Consider the following 15,361-nt stretch of genomic DNA (forward strand, 5'->3'; position numbering starts at 1 on the left):
ATTTAGAGCAGTCCCCTCATAATATGGAGGGTTAGCATTTAGACATAACCAACAAGCTTGGGCTAGGTCTGGATGGGTAAGATTGAGGGCTTTATGAGCCCCAAGTATAAGACTGAGGAGGGAGTTCACGGTTGGGGGGACGAGTCCCGACTCAGGGGGATTAGTTAAATACCCGGAGGGGATGTGAGGTGAGACTATGGGCACTTGGCTTTGGGTAGTCACAGGCATGGGGGATGAGGGCCCCCTAGCTGTTGTTGGAGAAGGTGTGGGCAACAATGGCTCTGTCTTTAGTTTCTTTTTAATTAAAATGAGCCCTCCTGTGTCAGGTCCACTCATATAGTATCTAAATCCCCAGATTTTTCCTGTCGTCCAAGATTGGTCCTCGGGGGTGAGGACCTCGAGTTGTAAATGTCGGCAATTACCTGGTCCTCCGTCATAGGAGTGGAGGCTCCTTTTTGACAGTGGCAAAGGGCCTTTATGTTGACCTCCCCCTGTTGCTGACAAGCTAAGGTGCCGGTCCTTTATTGAGGGGGTCCATGCTGTGGCCATCGTTTCACATCCCCAGTAGGCACAATAGTATTCGCCTGGGGAATTGCAATAACTTCTTCCTTCCACAGACGCGGGACATAGATATATTTCCGGGGGGTGGTCAACGTTAGGGTCAAGAGGAACAATATCACAGGAATAGAAACTAAAGGTTGGATGGCCTGAACCTGTCCACTTATCGACCTCTTTTGGGTTGTCCCATCGGCTTAATGTCCAGACCCAAGGGCGGTGGGGGTTCGCTATTGTAGGGGTGACTAACATTAACATGAGTAATTTCATTATAGCCCAGGGGGTTACAACCTGGGGTTTTTGTCGGGTTATCTCATAGTAATACATAAGGGGGGGGTGTACAGAAACAGCATTAAAGAGTCTTTCGGCTCAGCTTAAGTTTTAAGGGGTTATCAGACCGCTTGAGTTCCCAGGAGCCGTCCTCTGGCGCTGAAGCAGGCTTTAGATGTGACGCGTGTACCCAAGAGGCGACTCCGTCAACCTTTACTGCTGTAGGAGTAGTCAATAGGACCTGGTATGGTCCTTTCCAACGAGGCTGTAGAGTCTCTTGTTGGTGGCGCGGAACGAACACAAAGTCTCCCACCTGGTACGGATGTGGCGCGGGGAACTCACTGGGAGCATACGCCGAGGCTAGCTGCGTCCACACGTCCCTCTGTAGATTGTCAAGGGCGATGAGCCTGTCAGACAGGGAGGTTGGCAACAAGGCAGCATGCTCAGTTAGGGAAGTGAGATCTCGAATGTGGGGTGGAGTGCCAAAAAGGATTTCGAAGGGAGTAAGGTTAGGGGGTTTGGTAGACGGGGTGTTTTGCGCGCGAAAAAGGGCATACGGCAGGAGCATCGTCCAATCTTTTAAGCCAGTCTCATGAGCCAATTTAGTGAGGGTCTCCTTAATAGTTCTATTCATTCTTTCTACCTGCCCTGAACTTTGGGGTCTATAAGCACAATGTAATTTCCAATCAATCCCCAATATGTTGGCCAGTCCCTGACTTACCTTAGGCCACAAACGCCGGTCCATTATCAGACCCTATTACCTTTGGCAATCCGAACCGGGGAAATATTTCTTCCATCAATTTTTTAGTTACCACGGCAGCGGTTTCCTTTTTGGTAGGAAAAGCCTCAGTCCATCCAGAAAAGGTGTCTACAAAAACTAGCAGATATTTTAGTCCACATCGGGCAGGCTTAACTTCTGTAAAGTCCACTTCCCAGTATTGTCCAGGTCTGGTGCCGCGTAGCCTTTTGCCGGGGGCCAGCTTGGCAGGGTAGGCATTGGTCAATTGACATGCCTCACAATTAGCCACCACCCGATTGGCGACCTGACGTATGGCAGTGGGGGATACCCCTGGGAAGTCTTGGCGTTGGGCCAGTAGGCTTAGCTTTTTAGCTCCCAAATGAGTGAGCCAGTGGGCCTGTTGTATGTAAGCAGTCAAATCAGGTGTTTCAGGGGTTTGGTTAATCTGAGCTTTCTCCTTTTGAGGAGAATCTTTGACATCAGTCACCAACATCTGTGAGTCTCCCATGGTTGCAGATTTTGCTGCCTGATCGGCCAGGTTGTTTCCCCTTGTGACGGGATCAGTCCCTTTCTGGTGACTGTTACAGTGTATTATCGCCACCTTCTGGGGCAACATAACTGCAGCGAGCAACTGGAGGATTTCCTGTTTGTGTTTTATTTCTTTTCCTGCGGAGGTCAGAAGCCCCCGCTGGCGGTATATGGCCCCGTGGATGTGGGCCGTTGCAAAAGCATATCGGCTATCCGTGTAAATGTTCGCTCGCTTACCTTTAGCGAGCTCCAGAGCCTTAGTCAAAGCAATCAGTTCGGCCTTTTGGGCCGAGGACCCGTCCTCTAGTCTGGCTGTCCATATAACATTGGAATAATCAGTCACAGCCGCCCCCGCATACCGCTTACCTTGAATCAAAAAGCTACTCCCGTCAGTGAAGTAGGTCACCTCTGCATTGGGTAAGGGGCAATCCAATAAGTCCGGTCGTACTCCGGCCTCTTCTGCCAAGACGTCCTGGCAGCTATGGAGGACGGGTTCCGAAGCTTCTTCCGGCAGCAGAGTCGCTGGGTTGAGAGTCACCGGGGGTCCAAAAGTTATCTTGTCCTTGTTGAGCAAGAGGCTCTGATAATGAGTAACTCTGGCATTTGAGAGCCACCTGTCTGGAGGCTGGCGGATGATGCTTTCTAGCGTGTGCGGGGCAATGATTGTTATTTTCTGTCCCAAAGTCAATTTGTCAGCGTCTTTAATGAGCAAGGCAGCTGCTGCGATGGCCTTTAGGCAGGGTGGCCACCCGCTTGCCACAGTGTCCAATCTTTTTGAGAGGTAAGCCACCGGACGCCTCCATGGCCCAAAGGCCTGGGTCAGCACTCCTCTCGCTATTCCTTTTTTTTCTTCCATGAAGAGAGTAAAGGGCTTATCCACATTAGGAAGAGCCAGGGCCGGAGCGGACAGGAGAGCCCGCTTGATGGCATCAAAGGCCTGCTGGTGATCTTTTTTCCAGATAAAGGGAGATCCCCCCTTCAGTAACGGATATAGGGGAGCTGCCAAAGTTGCGAATCCGGGGATCCATAACCGGCAAAACCCCGCAGTGCCCAGGAACTCTCGTAATTGTTTTTGACTCTTTGGAGGGGGAATCTGGACCACAGTCTGTTTTCTGGCCTCAGTGAGCCACCTTTTTCCCCCTTTTAAGGAGTAGCCCAGAAAAATTACCTCTCGCTTACAAATTTGAGCCTTTTTTGCTGATGCCCTATACCCCAGGATAGCCAACTCACGTAAAAGGTCCTGAGTTCCGCTTGTGCAGTCACCCTCAGAGTCCGCAGCCAGCAGCAAGTCATCTACATATTGAAGAAGGGTGAGGCTTGGGTGTTGAGCCCGAAAGGGGGCTAAATCCTTATGTAGGGCTTCATCAAAGATGGTTGGGCTGTTTTTGAAGCCCTGTGGGAGGCGCGTCCAGGTTAGTTGTCCGGCGGACCCAGTCTCAGGGTCCGTCCATTCAAATGCAAATAAGGGCTGGCTATCTTTGTGTAAAGGCAAACAGAAAAAGGCATCCTTTAAATCCAGAACAGTATACCAAGTTCTTGACGGATTTAACTCGCTGAGGAGATTATAGGGATTGGGTACGGTGGGGTGAATGTCTTCTACCCTGCTATTGACCTCCCTTAGGTCCTGTACCGGTCTGTAGTCATTCGTCCCGGGCTTTTTGACCGGGAGTAACGGAGTATTCCATGCAGACCGACAAGGAGTTAATACCCCTTGGTCTAAAAGTCTCTGTATGTGCACCTTAATCCCTAGGTGAGCTTCTCTATTAATGGGATATTGCTTGACCCGAATAGGGGAGGCAGTGGTTTTTAAAGTAACCACTACAGGCGGTTGCTGGCTTGCCAGCCCAAGTCCAGCCATCTCGGCCCAGGATTCTTTAAAATCAGTTAGCCAGGCTGGGGCGATAGGCTGGGGATCCTGGTGGTCGTAGAGCCTATATTCATCTTCCAGTTTTAGAGATAACACCGTAACCATAGGTTGCCCAACCTTTGGGTTACGGAATGTTACTTGAGGTCCTTGGGGCTCAAAGGAAATCTTTGCCCCCAGTTTGGTTAATAAGTCCCGTCCCAGGAGGGGAGCAGGACATTCGGGAATAACCAGAAAGGAGTATTTTACTTTTCCCTTGCCTAAGTCAACTGTGCGCTCAGTGGTCCACGAGCGATATTTGCTCCCGTTAGCCCCTTGAACTAATGATTTCTTAGTTGAAAGGGCCCCTAAGGGGGCTTGTAAGGCCGAATAAACAGCTCCCGTATCGACCTCGAATTCCACGGGAGTCCCCTCCACTTTAAATATTACCCTGAGCTCGGGGAGGGGATCCGAGCCCCGAAGTCCCTAGTCTTCTTCATCTAGGGCGAGCATGGGGGCTCGGGATCGCTGTGAGGACTGCCTTTCTCGTTCTTCTTTGGCCCGTTTCTTTTTTAACTTTTCACAGTCTTTGATCAGGTGTCCTTTTTCCTTACAATATGCACATTGGTCAGGGTCTAATGGAGGGCGAGTGGGCTTTCCCTTTCCTGGCTCAGGTTTTCCCTGAATAACTGTGGCCAACATCTTAGTTAATTCCTTGTTTCGTCTTTTGTCCCTAGCTAATTCTTTCTCTTCCTCTGTCTCCCGCTTATAGTAGACTTTTTCAGCTTCCTTAACAAGATCCCTCAGAGTCAGGTCTTGGAGACCATCTAGCCTTTGGAGCTTACGTCTTATATCAGGGGCCGATTGTCCTATAAAGGCCATAGCTATCGAGCCTTGTCGGCCTTCCTCCTCAGGGTTAAAAGGCGTATATCGCCGGTAAGCTTCCATCAGGCATTCTAGAAAAACTGAGGGAGTCTCAGCAGGTCCTTGGGTAACTTCTCTTACCTTGGCCAGATTAGTGGGGCGCCTTGCGGCCGCCCGGAGACCTGCCATTAGAGTCTGGCGATAGATAGAAAGATGCTGCCTACCAGCAGGTGAGTTGGGGTCCCAGTTGGGGCGCTTTAAGGGGAAGAAGTCATCGATCCGGTCTGGTCTCTGGGTGGGTCTGCCATCCTCTCCGGGAACAGCTTTCCGGGCTTCCAGGAGGATGCGGTGTCTTTCCTCGGTGGTGAACAGGACCCCTAGGAGCTGTTGACAGTTGTCCCATGTGGGTTGGTGGGAGAACATAACAGAATCCATTAGACCTGTTAGCTTAGAAGGATCATCAGAAAAAGGAGGGTTATTGTTTTTCCAGTTATAGAGATCTGAGGTAGAAAAAGGCCAGTACTGTAAAGCGGGCATCTGCCCTCCATCTGTCCCATCGTCTATCATGGGCCCATAGGGACGGAGAGGGAGGGTAACGACTGGATCCTCAGGCCGTAGCTTGCTCCGAGTGTTCTGGGCTGGGCCCGTGGGCCCCGGAGGAGTGGGCTCGGGGCAAGCCATCGCAGGGAGTGGGGGATATAGAGGGGACGTGGGTATCGGAGGAGGAGAGGAATTTAGCTCAGGTGAAGAGGGGGCTGACGGAGAAGCAGCACTCGATTCGGACGAGGAGGCTGGAGGAGAGAGTGGGTACGGAGGAGGTTGAGTCAGCTGGGAAGGGGGAGGCTGGTCATAGTCGAGTAAGGGTAGATCAGGCTGAGACTCGGGCAGGACCGGAGCCGAAGTGGGAGGTCCTTTCAGAGCTAAAAGCTTTGGTACAGATGAGTCAGAAGGGGGAAGAAAGGATTTTACCCATAATTGGGGTTCCTCCCTGAGGTCCTGCCATACCAGGATGTAAGCGACCTGATCAGGGTGCCCCCTTTGTCCGGGGCGGAAGATGACGTCCTTAACTGCTAGAATGAGGGGCAGATGAAAAGTCCCCTCTGGTGGCCATCCCACAGAGAAAGTAGGCCACTCAGTCGAGCAGAAATCCTGCCACTTACTCTTCTTGACCTGCAAGGAGAGATCGTGAGCCCTCTTCCGCACCTCCGACCAATGGTCGAGGGTGAGGGACAATGGGGATGAGGTCGACTGTCCCATGATGTTCTATTGTCACAGGGCGGTTAACGCAAGCGCGGTACAACAAATAACCAAGCACAGCACCCACGACACACAAAACAATCAGGCCGGCCACCTCATTCACATGCATACGCATCAGTTTCACTCCAAATGAGACACCTTACAGGGTGTCTCCAGATCGGCCCGGGCGGACCACAGACTGGGAATCGAAATCCCCCAGATGAGTCACCTCAAAGGGTGTCTCCAAATTGGCCCAGACGGACCACAGATTGGGAATCGAAATTCCCCAAATCAATAGGGAGGCCCTATCGCAGACGGTGAACCACGGAAACCGTGTGGGGCGTCCCCCAGTCACCAGGGAACAGAGTACGAAACAGATAACAAAAATTGCCCCTAGATCGGAGCCGTATGGCTCGGGGCGTAAACACCGGTGGTATGAAAAGCGACCAGTCGTACTCACCCGTAGAGCCGTTGGGGTCACCTCCCGTGAGACGTGCTAATCTCGCTGGGGCCTCCACGATGTTAGGGCCAACGCCGCAGGGAAAGAGACCCCAAGGACTCAGCTCTTGGTGAGGAAAAGAAAGTTTATTTCCATGCGCATGGGGTCCCTCAGGCAAACGTGTGCGGAGGGGCCCCGAGGGGAATTTGTGTAGGGTTTTTAAAGGTACACGCAGGAGGCAAGTAAGTTTACAGAAGCAAATCGCATTGGTTAATTTTGAGCGGCGCAGGACCTGGCTAATGCTGATTTGAGGGTCTGGGGCTGAGTAACCATGGAGACCGAGGGTCTTGGGTTGACCTTAGAGTGCCAGGTGCTCCCTGGTCTTGTTTATACAGTACATTCTTTTGCTTATCTCTATCTTTACAGAGAACAGAACATCTAGTGGTTAATGACTAGCAGAGACATTCCTTTTGGCCCTGCTCTGACTATCTCCTGGGAAAGGTTGAGGGAGTGAAGCATTCTTTACTGCTCTGTTCTGATAGCTCTGGGAAGTTAGGGAGTCAACCCTTTCATTCCCTGCTCTGGGGAGTCAGGGAGTTAACCCTTTTATTCCCCGCTCTGGGGAGTTAGGGAGTTAACCCTTTCATTCCCCGCTCTGGGGAGGGGGTTGTAGCAGGGGGGTCGACTCTCACACCAGCCTATTCAATTTTCAAACTTAGAAAGCCAAATGTTTCAGGGGAGGAAAGAAAATGCCACAATGATTTGGGTTCTGCCAAGTTTCTGGTGGCTTGGGAAGCAAACCTGCAAACCATACATGCAGTCTCTGCTGGATTACTGCCACCATGGTAGTATCAGTTAGCACTAAAAGCCAGCAACCAGAAGATGAGTCCCAAAATGAAAGTGAATCCTTGCAGTGCATGAATATTTGGAGTGCCTGCTTCAACTATCCAGCTTCCTCAGGGTTCACTGGTCTGCAATCGCTACTTCAAGGAGGTCTGCAGCCATTCCAGCATAACCCTGAACACTAAACATGAGGTACTAGCTCAATACCTAAATAAACATAATGCTAGATAGCTTATCACCAGCAGGTTTTCTCAGAATTCAAATGTAACATGGTGAAAGGGAAACCCTTAGAAAAGGGATGCAAATGCCCCTTTCACTAAAAATCCCAGGTATTTTCTCATGGCATGGAATATTTAGACTCCACAACTCATGTAGTGAACCCAGGGACCTGGACCAAGTGTGTCTACTTTTCTGTTGTCCTCTTTTTGGAAACAGCATCTTGTGTAGTTGTTGAAAGAAGCCTTGAGATAAATTCGTAGCCCAAGATGGACTGGAACTCCCAAGGATCCATCTACCTCAGCCCCCAGATTGCTGGGATTATAGGCATGAGCGGCCATGCCAAGCATGTGCACAGAGATTCTTACATAATTTGTGAAATCCCACTACTGGTCTATAGGTAGCTTCTGTGCTTCAGACTTTAGGAATATGCCTCTCTTTGTTTTGGCTCCCCTTGTTCAGGTGTCCATTTCTATTGTGATAAGCTCCAAGGCCCCAGGCAAGGGGGTGGCTGCCCTTCCTCTGGTGTGTCCTTGGATGATTACAGCCCAGGTGAACAGGGTTCAAATATATTGGATCCTGTGCATTTGAAGAGGAAATGAGTAAAGATTCATGAGTTAATGTGGACATGCCAGGGAATTGAGGGGCCAAGATAGAGACAAAACTTCAGGCCATGGGCTGCAGGCTGAGCCTTCTGTACCTCTAGCTTCTTGAATAGAGGGCCTGCTGAGCAATTGTGTGCTCTCAAATGTAATTTGATGGGTTTTGTTTTAATTTATTTTCTTTTTTGCTTTGGTTTTTTACATGGAAGGAACAGTACCATGGTTTGACGAAGCTGGAGTGTCTTACCTAAGACATATTTGAAAAAAGGCGCATTTCAGTAGCCAAGAATTTCTGAAATGCCCTTGGCGTTTTAAAAACAGTGACATAAACTTCAGCGGGTCAAGTCCATGTCTCTTTACAAAAGATTTTACCTCCTATTTCATAGGAATTACTGTTTCTTTGAAAGGTCAACCTGCACTGAAATACAGATAATCCCTCCTTTCCTCATTGGGCTTGAAACCACATCCTTTGTTACTTATATTTTCTTACGCAGAAACACTTGGAAGTGAATACACCAAGAGTTTCCCATTGGTGGAAATTCCACGGAGACACATGAAGTAATACTGCACAACTTCAAGTGAAGTGCACTCTCCCTTGACAATGGCAAGTCTGGGCAAACCTTTAGTAACTGAAAATCTTAGAAAGTCTGAAAGTGAGTGAATGAAAATGGGCCTCTCCACATTTGGACAGGGCCTCTCCTGAAGCACACATTTGTGGAAAAAGTAATTATGAGAGACGAATGAACTCCCAAAACGGAATGGAAATTTTCTTGTTTAGGCCTGGAACGCTATGGCCTGGAGCCCTGTGGTTCTAACTGGATGAGCAAAGTGTGGGCAGAGATCAAAGTAAAACACACACAATTTAGGGAACTCGATATTTAACCAGGCGTCCAGTGTAGTGGCAAACTGTACTTTGTCAATTTGCTCAAATCCTGTCTTCACAAGAAAGTAAATTCCAGCACGACCAGTGACTAGAGGAGGACACATTTCAAAGGACTTGTAAAAAGTCCAACACTGAATTTAGCCCAACACTGAATTTAGATGAAAAGTAGCAGAGTCTGTTTGTCTTTCAAGTTTTAATAGGAGAAACTTATAACATGTAATAGCTGTTACATTCATAACTTCAGAGCTTTTGGAGAGGTCTGAATCTCTATGAGTGAGCGCTTCCCTGACTCACAAAGTTCAAAATAGTAAAACAAACAATTTGAAAAACCAATCAACCAATAAAATACAAACACTAAGTCCAAAGGGGTTCCCTGGTTTTAAAACCACTTATGGAATGCACAACTAATGAAGAGGCTTACTCTGCATTCTGCTTTACTCAGGCCCGGTACATGAGCAAGTGTGAAAGCAAAATTCAAAATGTTATGTCAAGTGACCATTTCATTGTTGAAACCATGACCCAAAAGACATTTTCTCTTTTGAAACTTCATACATTATCCATATATGTTCTCAAAGGGAAGGAATACACAGGATTTAGGCTGAATTTTTTTTTCAGTATTTTGTGTTCCACCAGATTTATTTGAAGATCTCCTGTCCTGCATCCACAGCCCAATGCAGAAGGCCACACATAGGACAACCAACATGAGAATTTCACTTCTACAGCCTGAATATATCATCATGGGAATATAATTTTCCTTTCATCATCAAAGATTTTTACATCAGATTAACCAGCTCTCTTGCTTTCCCATGTTTTTCCCTGGTTTTTGTACCTTGAAATGGGTGTGCACTCTTGTCAGGCTTGATCTCCATCTTCCCCCGTATTTCCAAACATATTCATCTGGGAAACATGTAAAGATCTTATTCGGGGCTTGTTTCATTGTTTTCAAATATCTGCCCTTGAAATTCAACTTCCACCACTGTCTCTCATATCCAAAGCTATGTGCTTGCAGAGGATTTCTGCTGAGAAATTTCACAGAAAGCTCTTATACTGCAGGAGAATGATGTCAGCAAGTCTTGACTGAATCGCTTAGGGAACAGTACTCAGCCAAATGACAGACATGACAAGGGAAAAGCGTATGCTCAAGGATTGGACATGGCAGAGATCATCTGCCAGGCCCTGGCATATTTCATATCCCATTGAAAGTACATCCATGTGTAGATTGGCAAGCATTTCCATCCACAAATTCTGAGCAATGAAGCCTTCAGAGAGAGTATTGTGGCACACCAGGCCAAGAATATTCATCCTATTTAAATCTTGCCCTACAAGGTCCTCTGTGCCACTGAGGTCTCCATGGCAATGCCCAGCATTGTGACTCAGGTCTCCTACTGCACACTTGTGTCCTAGAGCCTAAAGTCCAGCTCACAATGGTGCTCAGCCAATTGGAGCCCAGTGTGGTTTCCTGGCAACCACAAGCTTGTAGATTTCTGTGAACTCTTTCAGCCCAACTCTGCAGCTTTCCACCTCATACAACCACAGCCATTCCAATCATGCAGTATTTGATTAGCCTCTCTATGTTGCCTCAGAATTTTTTTTACAGTTGTAGTGATCAAGAAAATTTGACATATTTTGAGAAGTGGAGGGAAGTAATTGAAAGACCTTTTGGTCTGTCTGTGGTCGATGGGTTCCAAACTTGACTCCACCAGTCTTTTAAATTTTCAAACCTAGAGCCTGAAATCCACCTCACAGTGATGTTCAGCCAGTCTCAGCCCAGTGTGGTTGCCTGGCAACCACAAGCCTGTGGGTTTCTGTGAACAGTTTCAGCCCAACTCTGCAGCTTTCCACCTCATACAACCACAGCCATTTCAATCATGCAGTATTTGATTAACCTCTCTAAGTTGCCTCAGAATTTTCTTTGAAGTTGTGGTGATCAAGCAAATTTGACATATTTTGACAAGTGGAGGGAAGTAATTGGCTCTGTCTTTAGCTCTGTTGGTGGTACATGGGGTCCAAACTTGACTAGCGCAGTCTATTCAATTTTCAAACTTAGAAAGCCAAATGTTTCAGGGGAGGAAAGAAAATGCCACAATGATTTGGGTTCTGCCAAGTTTCTGGTGGCTTGGGAAGCAAACCTGCAAACCATACATGCAGTCTCTGCTGGATTACTGCCACCATGGTAGTATCAGTTAGCACTAAAAGCCAGCAACCAGAAGATGAGTCCCAAAATGAAAGTGAATCCCTGCAATGCATGAATATTTGGAGTGCCTGCTTCAACTATCCAGCTTCCTCATGGTTCACTTGTCTGCAATCGCTATTTCAAGGAGGTCTGCAGCCATTCCAGCATAACCCTGAACACTAAACATGAGGTACTAGCTCAATACCTAAACCAACATAATGCTAGATAGCTTATCACCAGCAGGTTTTCTCAGAATTCAAATGTAACATGGTGAAAGGGAAACCCTTAGAAAAGGGATGCAAATGCCCCTTTCACTAAAAATCCCAGGTATTTTCTCATGGCATGGAATATTTAGACTCCACAACTCATGTAGTGAAGCAAGGGACCTGGACCAAGTGTGTCTAGTTTTCTGTTGTCCTCTTCTTGGAAACAGCATCTTATGTAGTTGTTGAAAGAGGCCTTGAGATAAATTCGTAGCCCAAGATGGACTGGAACTCCCAAGGATCCATCCACCTCAGCCCCCAGATTGCTGGGATTATAGGCATGAGCGGCCATGCCAAGCATGTGCACAGAGATTCTTACATAATTTGTGAAATCCCACTACTGGTCTATAGGTAGCTTCTGTGCTTCAGACTTTAGGAATATGCCTCTCTTTGTTTTGGCTCCCCTTGTTCAGGTGTCCATTTCTATTGTGATAAGCTCCAAGGCCGCAGGCAAGGGGTGGCTGCCCTTCCTCTGGTGTGTCCTTGGATGATTACAGCCCAGGTAAACAGGGTTCAAATATATTGGATCCTGTGCATTTGAAGAGGAAATGAGTAAAGATTCATGAGTTAATGTGGACATGCCAGGGAATTGAGGGGCCATGATAGAGACAAAACTTCTGGCCATGGGCTGAAGGCTGAGGCTTCTGTACCTCTAGCTTCTTGAATAGTGGTCCTACTGAGCAATTGTGTGCTCTCAAATGTAATTTGATGGGTTTTGTTTTAATTTATTTTCTTTTTTGCTTTGGTTTTTTACATGGAAGGAATAGTACCATGGTTTGACGAAGCTGGAGTGTCTTACCTAAGAGAAATTTGAAAAAAGGGGCACTTTGGTAGCCAAGAATTTCTGAAATGCCCTTGGCGTTTTAAAAACAGTGACATAAACTTCAGCGGGTCATGTCCATGTTTCTTTACAAAAGATTTTACCTCCTATTTCATAGGAATTACTGTTTCTTTGAAAGGTCAACCTGCACTGAAATTAAGATAATCCCTCCTTTCCTCATTGGGTTTGAAACCACATCCTTTGTTACTTATATTTTCTTACGCAGAAACACTTGGAGATGAAGACAGCAAGAGTTTCCCATTGGTGGAAATTCCATGGAGACACATGAAGTAATACTGCACAACTTCAAGTGAAGTGCACTGTCCATAGACAATGGCAAGTCTGGGCAAACCTCTAGTAACTGAAAATCTTAGAAAGTCTGAAAGTGAGTGAATGAAAATGGGCCTCTCCACATTTGGACAGGGCCTCTCCTGAAGCACACATCTGTGGAAAAAGTAATTATGAGAGACGAATGAACTCCCATAACGGAATGGAAATTTTCTTGTTTAGGCCTGGAACGCTATGGCCTGGAGCCCTGTGGTTCTAACTGGATGAGCAACGTGTGAGCAGAGATCAAAGTAAAACACACACAATTTAGGGAACTGGATATTTAACCAGGTGTCCAGAGTAGTGGCAAACTGTACTTGTGTCAATTTGCTCAAATCCTGTCTTCACAAGAAAGTAAATTCCAGCACGACCAGTGACTAGAGGAGGACACATTTCAAAGGACTTGTAAAAAGTCCAACACTGAATTTAGCCCAACACTGAATTTCGATGAAAAGTAGCAGATTCTGTTTGTCTTTCAAGTTTTAATAGGAGAAACTTATAACATGTAATAGCTGTTACATGAATAACTTCAGAGCTTTTGGAGAGGTCTGAATCTCTATGAGTGAGGGCTTCCCTGACTCACAAAGTTCAAAATAGTAAAACAAACAATTTGAAAAACCAATCAACCAATAAAATACAAACACTAAGTCCAAAGGGGTTCCCTGGTTTTAAAACCACTTATGGAATGCACAACTATTGAAGAGGCTTACTCTGCATTCTGCTTTACTCAGGCCCGGTACATGAGCAAGTGTGAAAGCAAAATTCAAAATGTTATGTGAAGTGACCATTTCATTGTTGAAACCATGACCCAAAGGACATTTTCTCTTTTGAAACTTCATACATTATCCATATATGTTCTCAAAGGGAAGGAATACACAGGATTTAGGCTGAATTTTTTTTTCAGTATTTTGTGTTCCACCAGATTTATTTGAAGATCTCCTGTCCTGCATCCACCGCCCAATGCAGAAGGCCACACAGAGGACAACCAACATGAGAAGTTCACTTCTACAGCCTGAATATATCATCATGGGAATATAATTTTCCTTTCATCATCAAAGATTTTTACATCAGATTAACCAGCTCTCTTGCTTTCCCATGTTTTTCCCTGGTTTTTGTACCTTGAAATGGGTGTGCACTCTTCTCAGGCTTGATCTCCATCTTCCACCACATTTCCAAACCTATTCATCTGGGAAACATGTAAAGATCTTATTCGGGGCTTGTTTCATTGTTTTCAAATATCTGCCCTAGAAATTCAACTTCCACCACTGTCTCTCATATCCAAAGCTATGTGCTTGCAGAGGATTTCTGCTGAGAAATTTCACAGAAAGCTCTTATACTGCAGGTGAATGATGTCAGCAAGTCTTGACTGAATAGCTTAGGGAACAGTACTCAGCCAAATGACAGACATGACAAGGGAAAAGCGTATGCTCAAGGATTGGACATGGCAGAGATCATCTGCCAGGCCCTGGCATATTTCATATCCCATTGAAAGTACATCCATGTGTAGATTGGCAAGCATTTCCATCCACAAATTCTGAGCAATGAAGCCTTCAGAGAGAGTATTGTGGCACACCAGGCCAAGAATATTCATCCTATTTAAATCTTGCCCTACAAGGTCCTCTGTGCCACTGAGGTCTCCATGGCAATGCCCAGCATTGTGACTCAGGTCTCCTACTGCACACTTGTGTCCTAGAGCCTAAAGTCCAGCTCACAATGGTGCTCAGCCAATTGCAGCCCAGTGTGGTTTCCTGGCAACCACAAGCTTGTGGATTTCTGTGAACTGTTTCAGCCCAACTCTGCAGCTTTCCACCTCATACAACCACAGCCATTCCAATCATGCAGTATTTGATTAGCCTCTCTATGTTGCCTCAGAATTTTTTTTACAGTTGTAGTGATCAAGAAAATTTGACATATTTTGAGAAGTGCAGGGAAGAAATTGAAAGACCTTTTGGTCTGTCTGTGGTCGATGGGTTCCAAACTTGACTATCCCAGTCTTTTAAATTTTCAAACCTAGAGCCTAAAATCCACCTCACAGTGATGTTCAGCCAGTCTCAGCCCAGTGTGGTTGCCTGGCAACCACAAGCCTGTGGGTTTCTGTGAACAGTTTCAGCCCAACTCTGCAGCTTTCCACCTCATACAACCACAGCCATTTCAATCATGCAGTATTTGATTAACCTCTCTAAGTTGCCTCAGAATTTTCTTTGAAGTTGTGGTGATCAAGCAAATTTGACATATTTTGACAAGTGGAGGGAAGTAATTGGCTCTGTCTTTAGCTCTGTTGGTGGTACATGGGGTCCAAACTTGACTAGCGCAGTCTATTCAATTTTCAAACTTAGAAAGCCAAATGTTTCAGGGGAGGAAAGAAAATGCCACAATGATTTGGGTTCTGCCAAGTTTCTGGTGGCTTGGGAAGCAAACCTGCAAACCATACATGCAGTCTCTGCTGGATTACTGCCACCATGGTAGTATCAGTTAGCACTAAAAGCCAGCAAGCAGAAGATGAGTCCCAAAATGAAAGTGAATCCTTGCAGTGCATGAATATTTGGAGTGCCTGCTTCAACTATCCAGCTTCCTCAGGGTTCACTTGTCTGCAATCGCTATTTCAAGGAGGTCTGCAGCCATTCCAGCATAACCTGAACACTAAACATGAGGTACTAGCTCAATACCTAAACCAACATAATGCTAGATAGCTTATCACCAGCAGTTTTTCCCAGAATTCAAATGTAACATGGTGAAAGGGAAACCCTTAGAAAAGGGATG

At 46.5% G+C, this 15,361-nt stretch overlaps 1 protein-coding gene across 1 annotated transcript; it reads right to left on the reverse strand.

Moving 5' to 3' along the window:
- Positions 1-373: 373 nt before the first annotated feature.
- On the reverse strand, positions 374-6,139 carry LOC134478440 (uncharacterized). Its single transcript, XM_063259720.1, is given in 3 exon segments — positions 374-1,549; positions 1,551-5,466; positions 5,551-6,139. Coding segments are annotated over 3 exon segments (5,064 nt in total). The 5' UTR covers positions 6,057-6,139; the 3' UTR covers positions 374-907.
- Positions 6,140-15,361: the final 9,222 nt, after the last annotated feature.

This window comes from Cavia porcellus, unplaced genomic scaffold (assembly GCF_034190915.1).
Source record: "Cavia porcellus strain 051 isolate PalLab524CR breed Dunkin Hartley unplaced genomic scaffold, mCavPor4.1 scaffold_13, whole genome shotgun sequence".
Lineage (NCBI taxonomy): Eukaryota > Metazoa > Chordata > Mammalia > Rodentia > Caviidae > Cavia > Cavia porcellus.